The sequence below is a fragment of the Rhopalosiphum padi genome, chromosome 2 (assembly GCF_020882245.1).
Source record: "Rhopalosiphum padi isolate XX-2018 chromosome 2, ASM2088224v1, whole genome shotgun sequence".
NCBI classification, from domain to species: domain Eukaryota; kingdom Metazoa; phylum Arthropoda; class Insecta; order Hemiptera; family Aphididae; genus Rhopalosiphum; species Rhopalosiphum padi.
In genome coordinates, this window is record NC_083598.1 from 82,363,183 (window position 1) to 82,383,481 (window position 20,299).

The 20,299-nt window shown below is 30.4% G+C and overlaps 1 protein-coding gene across 1 annotated transcript; it reads left to right on the top strand.

Moving 5' to 3' along the window:
* Nucleotides 1–6,804: 6,804 nt before the first annotated feature.
* Nucleotides 6,805–19,748, top strand: LOC132920187 (acetylcholine receptor subunit alpha-L1). The gene is made up of 8 exons (XM_060982364.1): nt 6,805–7,305; nt 10,522–10,566; nt 10,621–10,730; nt 10,826–11,006; nt 13,674–14,134; nt 14,871–15,032; nt 15,943–16,255; nt 17,638–19,748. Exons 1-8 carry the CDS (start codon nt 6,952–6,954, stop codon nt 17,830–17,832), a joined length of 1,821 nt encoding a protein of 606 aa, XP_060838347.1. The 5' UTR covers nt 6,805–6,951; the 3' UTR covers nt 17,833–19,748.
* The last annotated feature ends 551 nt before the right edge of the window (nt 19,749–20,299 follow it).

Sequence of the window (20,299 nt, forward strand, 5' to 3'; positions counted from 1 at the left end):
ATACTGTCAGAAGATCGTACTTGTATGATATATTCGCATAGTATTATATTATTATTTGTTTCTTAAAATATATTAAATTGGATATAGGTACGAGGAATTTAGAAATTAATTTTACACCGAAAAAACGTTACTTTAAATTACGATGTAATTAATTCACCATTAAATAATTTAAAAAGTAATAGTTATTTGTGACTCAAGTTAAGTTAAGCACTAACACTATCGTTAAAATTTAAGAAAATGCCATTTTTGAATATACCGTTACAACGAAATTAAAACAGTAGACAAATATAATAACAATAATTAACAATTAATTCTTTTAACACACTCCTAAATTTACAGTGTACGTATAGTACTTAGAATAGCAGTCAGTGGTGTAGATGGGAGTTGTTTTTAATTTAAATTTAATGTATACCCAGGAGTGTCGTTAGTGGGTGCCTCCTCCTATCAAGCCTTATTATTATCATTTAAGCTCGTTTTACACAATTTTTATAGATTGTTTTAAAAAAAAAAATAATAATAATTTTTATTTTATACCATAATTAATTTAAAATGTGTATTTATATTTAATATTAATTGAGAATATTATTATTTATAATGCATACTATAATTACTTTTAATAGACAATGAATTTCAATTAGTAATAACTTGCTTTTTATTTGATTATTCATTAATGACTTTTGCTGGGCTAATTTGTATTGTATGATTAACAGTATAGCTGCGTAATTAATTAATATTATACTAGAAGTCACTAATGTTGTAATATTTACATACTAAAGTTTGAACTACAATATAACTTTTAAATAATAATTTAAATAGTTTGGATATTTCCCCTCCAAATCAGTATTTGATTAATTTGAATTTTATATTATATATATTGTTATTCTGACTTAAACACCTTAGACGTTAAGTTTATTAATAAAATATATTTTTTATAGTATTCATATTAATTGAATAATTATTAGTTGTCATTATTTTTATCAATCAACGTTATCATGTTATTTAATTTTAATTTTTTTCAATAGTATTTTGTTTCTAGTAATACATAAACTAATGGATAATACAATATAATAAACCGTCGTCTGCTTTCAGTGTTTTGTATTGGAGTTTTAAAATTATTTTTGGTATGACGTATAATAATATTATTTGATGAAATTGCATCATTATTCATTATTAATAATTTTGTTAAGACGTGTAATAAGTAATAATGTGTAGTGCGTTAAATGAATAATGATTACTAAACATATTTTTAAATAATAATTTGTTCTTATAATGACCATCTATTTTTAGAGTGCATATTATTTGCTTAATCTTATAATTGGTAAACATGAATTTAATATAGCTGACATAAGTTAAAAATAACCAGAAAAACATCAAGGTAGGTATGTCAAATTATTATATTTACCAAGATGGTAAAGAATGATTTAAAATATGTTTTGTCTTAAAAGCATAATATTTAATGTGGATTAAATACTGCTGAGCTCGGTTACTGAAGATTATTGATATTAAAAAATAAATAGAAAACTAAATCGTAAGTGTTTAAATAGCTAAGTATTTCTAGAACAAAAAGTTAGTTACAATTTACGTGATAGATTTATTAACCAAAAATACTTTAAAATTGAAGATACTTCTAAACAATGATGTGTCTGTGGGGTGGAGAAATCGGCTTCCCCTATCCGGACATAAAATTGTATTAAAGTAAAATACTTGATTTCATTCTTCGGCGTAACCAGTATTATATTTTCCATACCTATTATAAGTTTGATAAATGAATCATTGTAATCTGTATAATCACGATTTAATCAATATGGATTTATATAACATACATTTTTGATATAGTATTGAGGCTCCTCTATATTATATTAAGTCCGTAATCTAATTATCATTATCGAAAATATCTATATTTTTTATTTGTTCAAGTTAATATAAGGAGTTGCAGTTAAATCGCAAATAGTTCATAAAATTGTCTAAATCTGTAGTTTTTCAACATCAAAGAGGTTTGATCTTTTTTATTTCAATTAAATATATTAATATAAGAAAGATTAGATTGTGGTGCTTCATTATACTTTTGATTAAAAATATTTTAATGAGTTTATTTATTTAAACCACTATTTTAGTTTTGTAGAGTATAACATAATATGTATGAATTATAATATTAATTAGTATTATTTTGCATATTTTATAAACATATGCTAAAAACTTGGTTAAGGTCAAATATCATCGAGGACGTGGCAAGACGTCTTAGAACAGTTAAAACTGCTTAATATACATAGGCACAGAAATATTAAATTTTATGAAATAATAGATATGTTTGTTAGAGGGACAAAAAGCTCGGGTTTTATATTATAGTCAATTATTATTCACTTTTATAAAAATATATTTATAAGATTATTAGTATTTTAAAAATGTATACGAGATTATAATTTAAAATAGACGGATATAGGTAGCTTTAAATAAATAAGAGAGATATATTTTAATATACAGGACAACAAGTATCTATACTGTAATTGATAAGTGATTTAAGTTTTTCCTTCATTAAATATTATTTTGCTAGAGTTAGGGGTTAGGACGTTTTCCTATAATATTTTTTTCTTTACAAGAGGAATTTTTCTGTATGGAGGAGAAACCTATAAATAATCTTGAGAGGAGAGAAATGAGAAGAAGTCACGTGGAATAACGTCTTGGATTCCTAAGATTGATGTTGGATTTTTTTATAATTTAGTAGTATAAGCTATATAATATTTAAAACCACTCAAAATGTATGCCACTAGTTCTAAATCTATGTAAAACAATGTAAAAACGAATAATACAAATAAAACCAAATTGTTCGATCATAATATAGTTATTTTAACATTCAACGTTATTCCAAATGTATTATTAATAAATTATTATTATTATTATTATATAAACTATTTTTCCAAATATATTATTCATGTTGTTAGTTTAATATCAGCATAGTATTATCTTAATAATAAACTTCATGCGTCTTAATTTGGATCTTACCACTGACATGCACAGCACATGTCTCTATACGGTGTGACCATGAAAAATATATTCTGTAAAGTATATGTTATTCTGTTTTACGTTTCCTGAACAATTGTTAAAAATATGGCAAAAAAAAAAAAAAATAAACAAATATAATGTGCAAACAGATAAAATCGTGTGTGAACATCGTAATGTTGTTTATCGTCGCAATTACAGTTACAACCGGAAGCCGTCGTCAGCGAGTTTCCAGCGTTCTCCTGTACGTTAGGCATTACCCCCCATTGGCTGGTGTGAATTCGACTACGCGTCGTGACTACTGTGAAGTCTGATAATTACGAAACCATAATATTATTATTATTATTATGGTATACCACTCGTGACCTTACAATGGCGTGGCGAGGTAAACAGACATTGTCGAGCAGGAATATTATATATTTATATCATAGTAATCGGTGGATCGTGTGATCTAATTATTTCTCGCACAGTTGCGCATAGCACGTGCTCAGGTGAATATATCCGGTCGTGCATAGTAAATGGAAACCCGTAGGACCGCCCGCGCCTGCTCGCGTATTCTCGTACTATTATAAATTCATAGTTTATTAATTTTTACTGTTATAACTTATTATCAATATTACACAGCCACAGCCAAATCGACTTGTGGTTGCACACGGGTCATAAATATGACAACACACCCGCCACCTGACGTTTTTACATATCACTATTAAAACCATATATACTGGCAAATGTTATCGGTATAATAATATTACGATGTTTGTTTATGCCAATAAGTTAATCTTTAGGTTTTTTTTATTAACAGTTAAAACACATCTATATAGGTTTATTTGAGTCTATGCACCGATCATTATAGTTATTATTTTCTGTTTAACGAAAACTTTGTAACCGCATGTGGATTATCCATATAATTCTAAACGACGTTTGTTTGAATATTTCGGGGTTGTAATATTATTGAATAAATAAAAATTAAAGAATATTACACTTTAATTATTAAATAATATATATTTCGTTAATTACAACCCATTAAAAATTGCTTTTCATAGTTTTATCATAAAAAAAAACATTTAATAATCAAAACTTTAAAATTAAAATAATAACTCATATGCAATGACATTCAACTCCCGTATCTCTGCAGTCGATAATATTCAAAGTTAGATTTATGAAATCCTCGATATCTGTCGTACAAAAAGGTTTAATGTTTAATGTTATTAGCTCTTATTAATATACTATGGAATAGTAATTGGTCCATTTAATTTGTGATAGATATATCATATTATAAACGCATTAGCGAAAAACGGCTAAATTGTAATGTACATATCTAAGTAGATTCTGTGTAATCCGGCAGATTTCATACCGGAAAACTGCGGGATTAACTAAAATTTAGATTAATGGAAATTCACATAAAAATGTATTTTCACTTTACGAAAAACCTTAATTTATTTTATTAAAACATATAAATAATTTTTATCATTATAATATTATATATTATAACATACTAATTTACTATTGTGTTGAATTAGTCTTTTGATGGTACAGGTAAAAAAGATTATCATTTTTTTTTTGGTTTTAAATTTTGGTTTTAAAACTGTTTTTTGTTATCGTTTAAGCAAAAATATAAAAAATAATATATAGTCGGATCACTGAACGTATCGGGTTATCGCACGGCCGGATTAACGAACTACTACTGTATTGGAATTAGGAAGTCTACTATACTTGAAATAATAATTATTAAAATAATACGGATTCAAATTTGGACATATATTAAATTGTTAATATAAGTAATAAATAAAAATCGAGTATAATTGCTATATTAACATTTTTGACCATTAATTAACTATGAATATTTAATTAATTTTGTAAAATTAATGTGCCTGTATATGCAATATTTTGTTGTAAGCTTTGAAGGTTCTATAGAATCTGTGTGGTCTTGGAATATAACGCTATAATAATACATTTAAATAATATGAACTTATACTACTACTACTGCGTCTAAATCTTTTTATTATTTTATAGATGCATAAATATATTAATAACATTAATTGGTTTTTATAAAATCAAGACATAATAATATTGATGCGAATAGATAAATTTTTAAATAATATATTGGTAAATATTATGTATCTAATATATTATTATCATATGTATAATATTATATATTTTATAAATAATTTAGTCTTAAAATGCTGTTCGAATCTTGAATAAGTTGTACAATAATCTAAATGTGCGTGAAAAGTGCTTAGAAAATTAATGAAAAAAATGCATTTTATTATAGTTTAATTCATATAAATTAATAACAACAAACAATTATTATTGATCGTTGTAGAATATAATTTTTTTTTTAAATAGTATCATATAACTTTTATCAATATATCTCAGATAGATTATTAAAGTATAATATTAAATATAATATTTGTGTGTGTTTATAATAATTTAATTAATAAATATTTACTTAATATTGATTTAATATTATTTGAGTTAAGTGTTTTAAAATAATTTGAAAAAATGTAGTAATCTGATACTTATTTTATCAAGTTGAAAGAGTTATAAATTGTTTATGTAATTAATATTATTGATGTGGCTCTTTAAATTAATTGTGGCTATTATAGCAGCTGTCAATAACCAAAATTGATGTATACGTCAGAATCGCAGTCTTATTATATCCTTAGGATAATGTGTTACGTTATTTATGATGAATAGTCATAATTACTTTCAGTTATTTAATTAACAGCTATATATAGATAGGTAATAATATAATATTATTTTTGCATTCTCCAAATGTAATTCAAATTAAACGAAATATTTTAGACAAGTATTACAGTTTAATATCCGATCGAAGGCATATATTTTATTCGTTAGGTAACACTATTGAATTTGGCAATAGAAGTGTGTAGACAAAAAATGTTACCACGAGATAACGAGTTGCTTTTATCGGAGTCGCCGACTAAAGCGCGGCACATTCGCGCGCCGTAAGGAACAAATATTTTAAATTATTATTTATTAATTAGGACGACTATTTCTTAGGACTATATTACAGGCTGTAATAATAGTCGTCCTATACATTATACTACGGATCGTTGTATATACAAAAAAATAAAAAAAAAATAAAAAGTTTCGCGCTAAAAAATATAAATACTGTTGTAATAACTTGCAGGACAACAATAATTCTTATATTTTACTATGATACTGCTATAACGTACGGCTTTTGGCTGGGGGTTGAAAATAGCTCGTCGTCTCGAAGGCGGTTATTCAAAACCCATCGGTGCGCATAAACATACACTATACGGACGAAATCTGTTCTAGACTCGCGGACCGCGGACGCTTTGACCTAAAAGGGTATCTACCGCCCGCACCACCCCTTCCAGCACCCCATCGCCGCCGCCCGACCGTAAACGCCACGACCAACGGAACACACCCTGCTCCCCACCCGACAACCGCCCACACCTGAAAAACTGCCACCGCCAATTGCTACGGGCGTGTCGGACGATATCGTCGTCGCTGTAATATTATCAACATTGCCGTCACACACTCGAGTCGCAGCGGTGAGCGTTTTTAATCGAAAAATTACTGGGCAAACAACGTTCAAAAGTCCGCTCGGAAAAAAAAAAAACGATTACGGCGTTAATGACACGCACACGCACACACATGTACGTGGCGGAATAATGACGACGTGTCGTACGCGACTCCATCGGCCGACCTGCACCGACCGCGCACAAGTCTGACGGCCGCCGCCGCCGCCGCTGCCGCCGAGAGGTCTCGAAGGGCGTGCGCGCGGCGGCTTATAGATCGGCGGGCCGGAGCGCTCCGCGCCGTCAGCTCCGCTCGGCGCGCCCGGCGCGGTCTCTCGTCAAAGCACAGTGTGCAGTACGCACAGCATCCGCGACCCGACGAGCAGTCGTCCAGAGCGGCGAGGCCGATTGTCTATCGATTCAGTCGACCGCCGCCGAGGAAAACGCGATGCCGTCCGTCGCCACCGCCGCCGGCGACGGAGACGATCATCTCCACCCCCACCACATCAACAACAACAACAACAACAACAATAACAGTAACAACAACAGTAATAACCACAACAGCAGCAGCAGCAGCAGCAAAAGGTTCCGGGGACGGCGCCGCCGCCGGGGTTGCGCGCAGCTGACGTCGTCACTGCCGCTGTTGTTGTTGTCGGCCGTCGGGTGTCTGTGCAATCCGGACGCCAAGCGGCTGTACGACGACCTGCTCAGCAACTACAACCGGCTCATCCGGCCGGTCAGCAACAACACCGACACCGTTCTGGTCAAGTTGGGCCTCAGGCTGTCGCAGCTCATCGAGTTGGTACGCCGTCGTGTGACCCATCACACCCCTCCCCCGCAGATCTCGCGCCCGCGGGTCGGATCGGTGCCATCGATAATAATATATGACCGTCGCGACGAGGGCACGCCACTGCGTATAAAACCAGTAGCCATATCGTAGTCGTAGACGTGCTTGTTGTACAATATCGTTATTGCAGTTATATAGGAGTAGTGGTTGTCGTAGTGGTAGTAGTTTAGTGGTAGTAGTAGAAGTAGTATACCGTGTGTGTGGGTTGTTGTGGGTCGATCGTCTATCGTCAAGACTCAGCGGGTACTCCGAGTCGTAAATATACGTCTTATTACCCGCGACGACCGGTTGCGGGGGTTTGTGGCCGGAACCGCGTTGTGGCGAAGGCGATCTCGATAATACACTTGCCATTTTGGCATTTCGTAGAGATTTCGATTTTAATGGTATACAAATATATTTCATATGATTTGACGACTGCTTAATATTTAAACCGATAGTATTAGGTTTGTAAATGGTTATGAGACTGACTTTCACCGTCTTCCACGTGTGGTTTGACTGAAATCTATTGAATTCGAAACGCTAATATACAAGCTTAAATAAATAATAGACGATCGCTTTTACACACGATAACTAGTTATCGTTAGAAAGTTATCGATAACATTGAGAAAATGAAATCAAAAATAGTTTTCGCATAATAAGAGTATAAAACCTAAATTATCTATATCAGAGTTATCAAACGGGTGTAATAATATTATTAGTAAATATCCTTACATTGAAGTTGAAATTGCGTAGGGTTCATATTAAAATTGTATGTGCAACGGAAAATGATAGGATAAATAAACTTCGCATGATGTTAACAAAAACAAAAAAATCACTCATATACGTGCGTACTATCTACGCCCAAATTGGACTCGCCGAGTACTTTTATTAGCGAAGGCATAATGAACGCGCGTGTGCTTCTTATCGTAAGGCTTCGGTCGCCACCGTCGTCGTTCGGACTCGTAACCAGACACTATAAACGATACGTTTCAGCGTAAAAATCAACCACACTGATTTATTCAATAAGTACGTTACAACCGCACTTTAAGTATACAGAGTGATTCTTTTGAAGGAAAACGAAATACGTTACGTCTATTTATATTATTTTTGTTTGACACCTCGCATTTTAAATTTCGCATTCCGGAGAAAAATATTATTCTCATTAAGTTTGTACATAAAAATCGAACTTTTAATGGGTAGTCGATTTGTTATTAGAAATATAAAAAGTTTAGACGAGTGTTGTAGTAGTGGACCAACATTTTGCCGAGTGCCGCGTGTGCGCCACTCCATTATTATTGCGCGACACACATATTATGCCATAATATCATAGCAGGACCCTATTAACACCGCAGGTATACTTAGAAGCCATACGAAATTGCGAGATATTGTACAAACATTATGCGTGTATTTTCGGTTGTAATAAAATACAAATCGTGACGTCGGATGAAAGTTACGTGCCCACATAATACAATAAAATGATTTTATATACTTAAACCGTTGCTGTCGGTGTACATTTAAATAAACTACTACATGGGAAATATTAGAACGATAGGTGATCCATCAAGGATATTATGAATTTAGTATACGAAGCGTTTATACGATGCATGTTTTATGCTCACAGGCTCTTACAATGCATACTTCGATTAGGAACTCTGAATAAAACGAATACAATATATACTGAATATCGTCAATGGTTGGAATAATGTCCATTCATATAAAAATTGCATAAACTATTTAAATGGTAATGATGGTATATACCAAAATACCGAATGTATTCATTGTCAATTTTCCAGCCAAGAAATGGCGAAACGAGGTTCAATTGAGACACTAGCTCCTATTATTTAGTTTAGTAGTATTGAAATCTGGTATTATACTTGACTGTGAATTTGATCACACTTGAATTGAAAAAAATGATATTATGGCATTTGTCATTCGTGGTATGACATTGATGGATAATCGCTTATAGTTAGCAATAATAAATAAATATTATTTTAGTTTAAAAATTTAAATTTAAAATTAATAAATTTCTATAGTAAGCATGTATAGTGTATACGTTTACGAGTGACGTTGTAAACGATTATTGGCGGTGTGATGAATTCCCGTAATCACACGTAAATGTATTTAATACGTAGTTAACATCATAATATATGAATGATATTTTTTTATGCTTAAACATTTAACACACATATGAGCATAATAGTTGTAAAAATAATTTATAGTAGTCATTAAAGCAAAACTCGTTTGCGTTGTTTTAGCGATCGCAAATACGTTTTTAGAAACGGATAACTTATTGCTAATGTAATTACAGTTGACAATTTAAACACAATTATAGTCGATAAGTTTTGTTATACAATTTACTATTATAGTTTAAATTAAAACATTTAAATTTATAGAGTTAATTATGGTTTGTAGTGTTTTAATTTAATATATATGTTACGGTAAATGACGAAAAATAATAATTTACGTAATTTACCGGTAAATATTGTTAATATCCATTTTTAATTTATATGAGTAGATTTTTATGTCAATCACCGGGAATTTACGATAAAAAATTATAAAAATGGTTATTGTTGTATTTATATCATATTATATTATTAACTATTTATTTTCATATATTAATGATCCATGACATTTTGAATTACAAAGTTTACCTGAAGAACGACAAGCACATTTATTATTTTTACATTTAGTTTTGCAGTGACATCGTTGGTACCCTTGAGTGCCCGAAATACTGCTCAAACCAGCTGCCTCTCGAAGAGTTAGCTGTTTTTCTTTGATAGATTTGCGCAAAAACATATTTATAGATAGTAGATACTAGAAATCTACCTAATGTAAAACCGTGCAGCAGAAAAACATAAAAGTTATGTTATAGTCGAATTTTAGTATTATACACAACATTTACCAATTTGTTTGGTGAATATCCCAATTAACCGGTAAATATCGAAAATCTCCATTTTGTATATATGTTTACGATAATTCCCGGTTAATTACGTAATTTTCATGTGTTACATCATTTACCGTAACATATAAATATAATAAACATAATAAAAAATGTATTACATATTTTTCAATCTTACCACGAAGTGTTTTTTTTACAATATTTTATATACAATCCATAGACAATGATATTATAATTCGAACAAAAACAGATATGGAAGAATATCATATTAATTGACGTATTTTCTTTTTAAGAATCTCAAGGATCAAATTTTAACGACAAACGTATGGCTGGAACACGTAAGCAATTTTTAATATTTTACGTAGAAATTGTTTTTAATCAATTGAATTTAGGAATGGGCGGATCACAAATTTATATGGGAACCACTAGAATATGGAGGTGTCAAAGAGCTTTACGTGCCATCTGAGCATATTTGGTTACCGGATATCGTCCTTTACAATAAGTAGGTCACAAGTCACTTGATGGTTAAATACAATATTTAGGCCAAGTCAAATTGTCTTTAAATCGCAATATTATTGTGTTGTATTAATATATTAGTGCTGACGGCGAATACGTGGTTACTACTATGACAAAGGCTGTGCTTCATTACTCGGGTAAAGTAATGTGGACACCACCAGCAATCTTCAAATCATCGTGCGAAATTGATGTTCGCTATTTCCCATTTGATCAACAAACATGTTTTATGAAATTTGGTTCATGGTCATATGATGGAAACCAGGTAAATACGAAACTAAATTTTTCATAAATATCTGAAAAATAAATTAAAAAGATATATATTAATATAGTATGGTAAATTGTTTAAAATATATATTTATGTACGTCATAAAATCTGCCGATTTACATAATTCTACAAATTTAGTTACTGTTTTCACGAAATATAATCTAATATTTTATCGCTATGTACTAGAGTTCAAAACTAAAATTATTTACTATATTTGTGCCAAGTACCAACAAATAAATTACCTACTATAAAAGTGCATACAATTCAGTATTTGGGAAAATATTTATTTATCATAATTTCAAGTATTGATGATTCTTATTTGAAAATGTTGTATAAGCTAGTAGGTGAATATTTATTAAAAATAATAATATTATGTGACGTAATACCGCATAACCCACAACACAGAATACATTTCCTGACTTAACATTTACGAAGCTTATTCACATAACAATATTTCAATTAGGTTAGGTTAGATTTTGTTTTTGGATAGATAAATTTTAAAATTATTATTGAGAAGACAAAATATTAAAATAGTGTTAGCGAAAATAACGCGAGAAATAATATTCACTTTAGTAAGAATTTGATAGTAGGTACTTATATTTTTTTTTGTTTATTGCAAATATACTTCACAATCTGTAAGTTAAAATGTTCACAATTAGTAAAGATGATGTGTTGAATGGGTTAGAAATATTTTAAGAGAATGGATCATTAATAGAACTTCGTGACATGTGTGTTTATTCGGTTAATTCGAAAGTTATAGAACTATTTTCGTTTTAGTCGTCTACGGGGTCACCTAGGTTAGTTAGAGCAGATACTTCAGTTCAGTAATAAGAAGATTGCGGTAGTTGAGGTTGGGTCATAGTCATTTGTAAAAAGGCTTAGCTAAATTTTGTACAGTTGTAATAATTAAGAACTACATTTTTAGAGTGTGATTTGAGACATAAAAGGGTTCAGAATCCCTGATTGGATGTAACTATTGTGATACATTATAAAAAATATAAAAAAATAATTATTTATAAGCTCTAAGACTCCAAATTGTGTAACACATTTTAATACAATCGTTCAATATCTAACAGTGTAATTATTATGGTAATATAAATAAATATTATGAATAATCACTTTATAATATGTTTATACATTTATTATTCTAAACGTTTTGTTATAATTATGGGTTCGGATCCTATACTCGACTTAAGTCGAAATTAACAAAATTTAGGTTCAATAAATAGATAGTGACCTTTCAAAATCGTTACCTTGCTGTAAGAACGTTATTTTCAGTTCCTATATATTTTCATAAAAATGAGTATCCTTGATTAGTAAAGAACGCCACCATTATATTCTTACTGAGGTTGTAAAATGTATTAGAGCTTAGGAATAGTACACCATTTATGGAGATTTCGTATTTTATTACGCATTTGATCAAGCGTTTTTATTACTTGAGTTATTTATTTGGACAGTTCATAATTTATCTATCGGTGCACGGCAGTGTATTAATAGTTAATACTAAGACAGAGTTCAATAATAAATAATAATAATATGATATTGAGTTGAGCCTAAGTCTAAAAGAAAAAAAAGCTGAAATAATATTTTTTATGCATAAAAAAAAAAAAATTATGAAATTAAAATTTTTTTTTAACCGTTTGATCAATTTAAATGGACACATTAAAATAATAATATGATATACATTTTTACAATTATAGTAATAAATCGAATGACGTATTTATAATATTCACATAGTTATATTAATCTACATTTTTTTAATTATTTGAAAACACGTATAATAATTTTGATTTTTTATATTAATATATAGTCATACTAATAATAATATACCATTTCATAAATTATTCTAATGTGTATAGTTGTAATCGACCTTAACATTAAATTTTTATCGATTAGTGAATTGTATCCTTAGGCTGATTACTATCCTCTACCTCCCGATATGATAAAATATAATATTATTATAACCATGACATTGACGTAAACATAAATATACTATTTGGGAATAATGTGATAATACAGATATTTTTGATATCGTAATGAGTTTTTATTAAAATGAGTTAGAATTATGTTTTAAATATGTTACTTTTAAATTTTTTATCTCCGTGCTAATTTCGTTTCTGTTGAATCAATACCGTTGTTTCAGGGTCAACATTAAAATTATAAATTTCTTCGTTTCCTGTATCATAAAGGATTATGATGTAGGATTAATCAGGATGATAGGATTATTTTTATTTATTTATATTATATTAATATTTTTCGATTTCCCGAATTAATCAAATACAATCTGTATTATTTTTTGGATAATTTTCACCTTTTATCGTAAAACCAATATAAAGTAGATCGTTGTCACAAATTACACTGTATTATTACTGGTTGTTCAATAATAGCGATGAATCTTTCGATAATCGATTGGTTGGCTCCAATATTATTTTAACCAAGCATTGAATTTGGTCCTACGAAAATTTGCGTTATTCGCTATGGTTGACCAGAGATGAAAAAAAAGTAATCAACGCGTACCCATCCCCTCTGCCGTTAGAGATGAATAAAAAAGATGTTGCAAAAATGTTTTCGTAAAGTCTATAATACAATTTGCAGTAATGCGGTGGACTGTGTTTTACTGTTTTTTGAGATCGATCTATTGACAAATTTCGTAACGAATTACAGATAAACCTCAAGCACATAGGCCAGTTGGTTGGAACTAACAAAGTGGACGTGGGCATCGATCTGTCTGCATACTATCCGAGCGTGGAATGGGACATTCTCGGCGTGCCGGCGGAGAGACACGAAAAGTACTACTCGTGTTGCGTGGAACCTTATATCGACATATTCTTCAACATAACTCTGAGGCGGAGGACCCTGTTCTACACCGTCAACCTTATCGTGCCCTGCGTGGGCATATCTTATCTGTCAGTGCTGGTGTTCTACTTGCCCGCCGATTCCAAGGAGAAGATTTCACTGTGCATCACGATCCTCCTGTCCCAAACCATGTTTTTCTTGCTCATATCCGAAATCATTCCGTCGACGTCGCTGTCGCTACCGCTGCTAGGAAAATACCTGTTGTTCACTATGCTTTTGGTCGCCTTGTGCGTGGTCGTCACCATAATCATCATAAATATACATTACAGGTAAGTAGACATGAGTATATTATAATTATTTCTTCCGTACGATACTCTTACCAAGCAATCCAGCATCACTGCCAATATCGTTTTAATACTTAAACGTTACACACGTCAATTGTATTTTTACAATCCTTCCCAAAAAAGTTTAAAAACATAACGTAAAATTACTTCACACATTTGTTGATGGGTGAGAAGAGGCTGTGGAATTATTATACAATTAGTGAAATAGTATATTTTTGGAAATTTGTAGTATTTTTCTATTATGAATATAACACAAAACAAAACAATTATTTATTATTAATTTATTTATTTATGAGTATTATTTTATTTATGAGTTGATACTATATATTACTCGTATGAATTTAAAACAAAAATATAATCGACACACTCTTATATACATGATACGATTAGTGTACATCGATAAATAAGTCATAAGTGTTTCTTGTGTCAGGTGTAATTTTTTTAACGATTACAGCTAAATTCAATCAAAAATAATAGTAGTTATAAATGTAACTATTCTATATAAATGATAACTGTATACTACAACACCGAACCACGGCAAATGTAAACGAATTTCTGATTATTACATTTTTATACCTATTTTATTTCCGTAAACTAATATAATTTGTAATCGATAACAAATTTTTTAACATAAAAATATAACACTTGAATCGTAACAAAGGCACTTACTATTAATTAAATTGCATGTTGTATATTAAAACACTTTTTTTTTTTACTTTAGGCAACCGAGTACGCACAAAATACCATCGTGGATGCGGACGGTGTTCATCAGAGCACTTCCGAAAATGTTACTTATGAGGGTACCCGAACAGCTGTTGGCAGATTCGGCGCTGAAACAGAAACATATGAAAACTTGCAAAAAATTAAACCTTAATTTGGCCAGGTATGAGTATGCGTTACCTTGTCCCGAGCTCCGACGGGGTTTGATACGTACAAAATAATTATTTAGTAACGTCAACCAATCGATATTATTCTCATCAATTTTTGTGTTTAGATAATAAGACGAGTGAATTTTTACAAGTGGCACCCCTAAAATCTACACTCGTTTATTTTGTTTTTTTTCTAAACAACTATAGAAATTGTTGACTAGTAAATGTCGTCTGCATTTTACATTGTTAGATAGATTTAAGTTTGATTCTTGTTTAAAAATCACGATGCTGAATCCATTTTATACTAGAACTTTTCAAATATTTTGAACTTTAATCCGATAACGACACGATTATAAAATCGTGAAAACAGATAGGAGCCGTATGGAAAGTAAGAGAAATACTATGGATAGTATTCTAAGGAACAGTTATTTATGTTTTATAATACATAAATATTGTATTAAACTTAAAAATAATTTTTCTCAAATTTTTTGGTGTGTATTCGATGTTGTGTATTAATTTCAAACGAGCTTGAAGATTTTCGAATCTATCAAAGTCCAAGTTTTTCGAAAGTTTCGTATATTATACAAGTTTAAATGGCTATTCCACACTCATTGGACGTTATTTGTGGTAGGTAACACTATTTTAATATTTATCGAGATATCATAATATAATTGAACTTCTATATGATCTTAATATATAAAAAAGTTAGGTTAGGTTAAATAATTGTGGACTTAGAATAATTAATACCAATTTCGACAGAAAAAATTGTATTCGAACTTTTTTTTTAAATTTAATTTGCCGGAAATAATAATGGTATTTTATTGGGTTTTTTTTTTTTGTCTGCGGAATCGACCCGTCTGGCGGTCGGACGACGTAGACCGCGGGGCGCCACCTGACCGGTATTTTTGTTTGTTTACCTCATAGGTTGAACGCGGCCAGTGTGGGCGCCACGTTGAACGTGCCTCCGGCGCCCGTCGCTTCGCCGCCTGCCGGCCACCGTTCGCCCACCGAATCCCTTCGACGGTTCGTGTCGGCCACCGGGCGGACCGGTTGCAACGGAACGGCGGCGGCCGGGGCGGCCTCCCGGCTGATGAACGTGGCCGTGTCGTCCATCGACGATGCGCTCAACGATGTGCCGGCCGCCATCAGGAAGAAGTATCCGTTCGAGCTGGAGAAAGCAATTCACAACGTTAAGTTCATACAGCACCACTTGCAGCGCCAGGACGAATACAACACGGTAATGCTAATGATTACCTTCATAAATGCAAAATAAAATATTATGTATTCGTGGCAGGGTAAGGTTATTACGCGATATAAGTTAGCTAGTCGCGGAAATATTACTTTTCCTTATCGATAATTTCTTCATATTGTGGTGTGGGGGGGGGGTGGTTAAATGCTTGTGCGCGAGGTTTTTATCGATATAAATATTATGTACGTTTGTTTTAAAAATCTATAAAATAATTATTAATTTTATTTTAAATACTACTTAATTTACGGCAGGTATATCAGAAATAATTTTTAATAACTGTATGGTCTGTACGATATTCGGGTTCGCACGTGTTGATGGTGACCGTCAAACGGACTGTGCTGTGTCATTTTAATAATAAATCAATAACTTAGACTGAGTTAAAAAGTGTAGAGTGTGTGTATATTTAGGGTTGACTAAAATTGTATAGTGTGTATTTAGTATATGACTCATAAATATATATATAACAAATGTTATAGTGTTTTTATTACCACTCCGGTTCTTCTCGATATAACAATACCTAACGATGTTAAATTTCACAAATTTCAGTCGTATTTAAGAAAATGTTGAATGGACAATTTCTAAAAACACAAAAATGTTAAAATTTTCAAAAAATAAACTCTTGTATATTTGTCTAAGTAGTCAGCTGTTTATCCGTCTAACCCACACTTAACGCATTCAAACAAACCTCTTTTTAATACTTTTGAGTAATTTTAGAGTGAAATAACCCATTGTAAATCTTAGAGAGAACATTTTTGTTGTGGGCCGATGTACTATTATTATAAGTTTTTGAGTAGTAATCAAAAATAATTATATCTATGGTAGCACCCCATGATAATAAAAAAACCGATTCAAGATAATATACGCATCTCTGATATATATAATTTAATACATTTACATTATAAAATAATGTATACAATATGACTTTGATGCTATTAAAAATATATTGTAATATTATAATTCAATCTACAAGTTTAAATTACATATTAATATACACTTGTTCTGTTCTTTAAATTATATATTATTTCAATCAAATTGTGATTCTTTATTAGATTGACTACATCTCTTTCAATATTAAATATATTTATATAAATTTTATAAACAGACTTACATACTCATTCTAAATAAATTGTGACCTAATATTAATGAAAATATTTTCTATGACTTATTATTCAATAATCAATACTGAACACTCTATTATAATATACTTGGTGGTATTGTGGAAATTTTTTTTTTGGGGGGAGGTGGCTTAACTACTCAGAGCTTCTACCAAGTTACACTTACGATCAAGCTGTTTAGTTCAACTTTAATGAGATACACTTAGTATAGATTTATTTTAAATGTAAAAAAATTAATTCAATAATGGTTTACAGGAAGATCAAGACTGGGGCTTCGTGGCTATGGTGCTCGATCGACTATTCTTATGGATATTCACGGTTGCCTCCATTATGGGTACAATTCTTATCCTGTGTGAAGCACCGGCGCTCTACGACGACACGAAACCAATTGATCGGGATCTATCATTCATCGCTAGAAAACAATTTTCCCCAACGTCCGATCTGGAGTAGTCCGTATGGCATTAGATTCTAATTTTCGTGTGCAAACGAAAATTATTATGATATGAAAACAGTAAGACAGAGATGGACCATCTCGATGTTGAACGGTTAATAATTATTTTAACGAATCGTTAAATGCAACATTATTGTTAAAATGTCTAAAGTTTCAGGTTATGGATTTTTTATCGTTAAAATATATTTTGCACCAATTAAAGTTGTCAGTAAAATTATATTATAATGGATGTTGTTTACAAATAAAACATTAAACGCTTTTTAATAGCGCAGAACTAAAAATGAATACAACGTTACGTTTAGATAAAACAATTCATTATTTTTTTTAATTTTAAATTCAATCACACATTTTCATATTGATTTTGTTATATATTTTTTAAAACGTTTGTAGCAATAATAGATAATTTGTTTATTTAAATAAATATTATACACTGACAGATTTTTAAAAAATATTTCCATGTTATTGTACATAAAATAAAATACAATCGTTGTAAGTATTAAATAATGTACACGCAGTACACAACAAAAAAATTGTTATTTCTAAGTAATCATATTATGCAAAACACGGAAAAATACTTGTTGAGAATACGATATAGGTAGGTATAGCTGTAATATTTATGTACACTATCCACAAACAATTTATAGTTTCAACAGGTTTTATGCGGATTTTAACGTTTCATTTTTTTCCGTACTAATAAAGCTTACAATTTGAACGGTACTTACGTTTAAAATTATGAACGATAGACATTTATATAGATTATATATTGATGCTTATACTCCACAACGTGAAAATTAATTTATAAATTGCTCACTATACGTACAACAATATTTTCACAGTAAAATACATCGATTTAAGCGACCTCAATAAATACTGCAATCTTATAATCATCATAAATGTGTTTATAAAAATATAATTTTGCGAAATTTTAACATCGTATTTTCCATTTTATTCTACCAACTACTGTTCTTAAGTCCAGATTACGACTTATCGTATCTGTATTCATTTTTTTTTTAATCTACATCAGAAACATACACAATATCTTGAAATAGATAACTTTTATTTATTTATAAGTCCCCATTAATTTAAATCAAGCATACAACTTGTACGATTCGTATTTTAATTTTACTTTAATGTACTTAGTTTAATAGTTTAATTTTTTTTATACAACGTATATATATATATATATATATAATAATAAACAATGGATACGCAGACTAAGAGGCTTCAATAAAAAATATCGATTTAAAAAATTAATTTACGTACAAGTTTGACGCGATTTCGTAGTAAAATGGAGTCATTATAGTGAATATAAATATTTTAGAATCCTTCAACGGGAGAGAAACGTTTTTTTTTTTTTTTTTAATTAGAACAAAGTGTGCAACATGTACACATTAATGTCAAGTTAATATTTTATAATAAGAATAAAGAAAAAAAAATGAAAATTCGTTCCGCGTAATAGCATTATCACAATGACAAGCTTGTATATGGTGCTTAATGGACTAATATCGTAGCTAGGTATCTACTTAAAAATAAAATATTATTATCGATACGGTAAAAGGTCATGATCAAAATTCGCAAAGTCGTATTATCATTAATAATTATAGTGCCTACAACTATCATCGTGACTTAATATCCTTCTAGTCGAATTAGGTAAAACTATGATAATCGTCTGCGGCGTTCGTTCGATCGATTTACATATTTAATACAGCACTTGGCCAATCAATAGAAATCAGCGTTTTAAAAAATAATTTCGTCGCATCCGTTTTTGGCACACGAGAAGCTCACGGACGTATCTGACCTTCAAACTAGTTTCACACAATGGAGTACCAACTAAGTTTTAAGTCATATAAAAATTATAATAACAACGTTTACAAGTCCTATACAGTTACAACGCAGTCAAAACAATTTTTTTTTTTACAAAATGCGCCATGTAGCAAAATATACTCTATAGATATGTAAGACTTATAAACACGTTCGTTAACCCCCTACGTTGTTGTTGTTGTAGGTTGTCGTTTTTTCCTTATTTTATTTTTAAAGAATTTGCCGTTGTCGTACTCAGACCAGTACTCAGTACTGGTTTTGAAAATAATTTACGTTTTACCGCTGTTCTATAAATTCTATATGTTTTCATTGACGTCGCCTTACGATAACTTACTCTGCTACTACGAAATAAAATAAACAATTTTTTACTAAAATAAGTATTATAATTTTAATTTTAATTTGTAGTTAATAATGATTCCAAATGTACAATATATTATTATTATGTATTCAAGTCCTGATTAATATGTCAGTCTAATAAATGTTATTAAGCACTTTCTACAACTATATAATGCCAATGTCACTTGTCAAACTATTTAGAGTCCAAATATGTATAATTATTATATACAAATATTTTTTAAAGATCTATTGATTATTTATATTATAATATTGTATTATACAAATTAAACAATATATTATTGTGTCTTA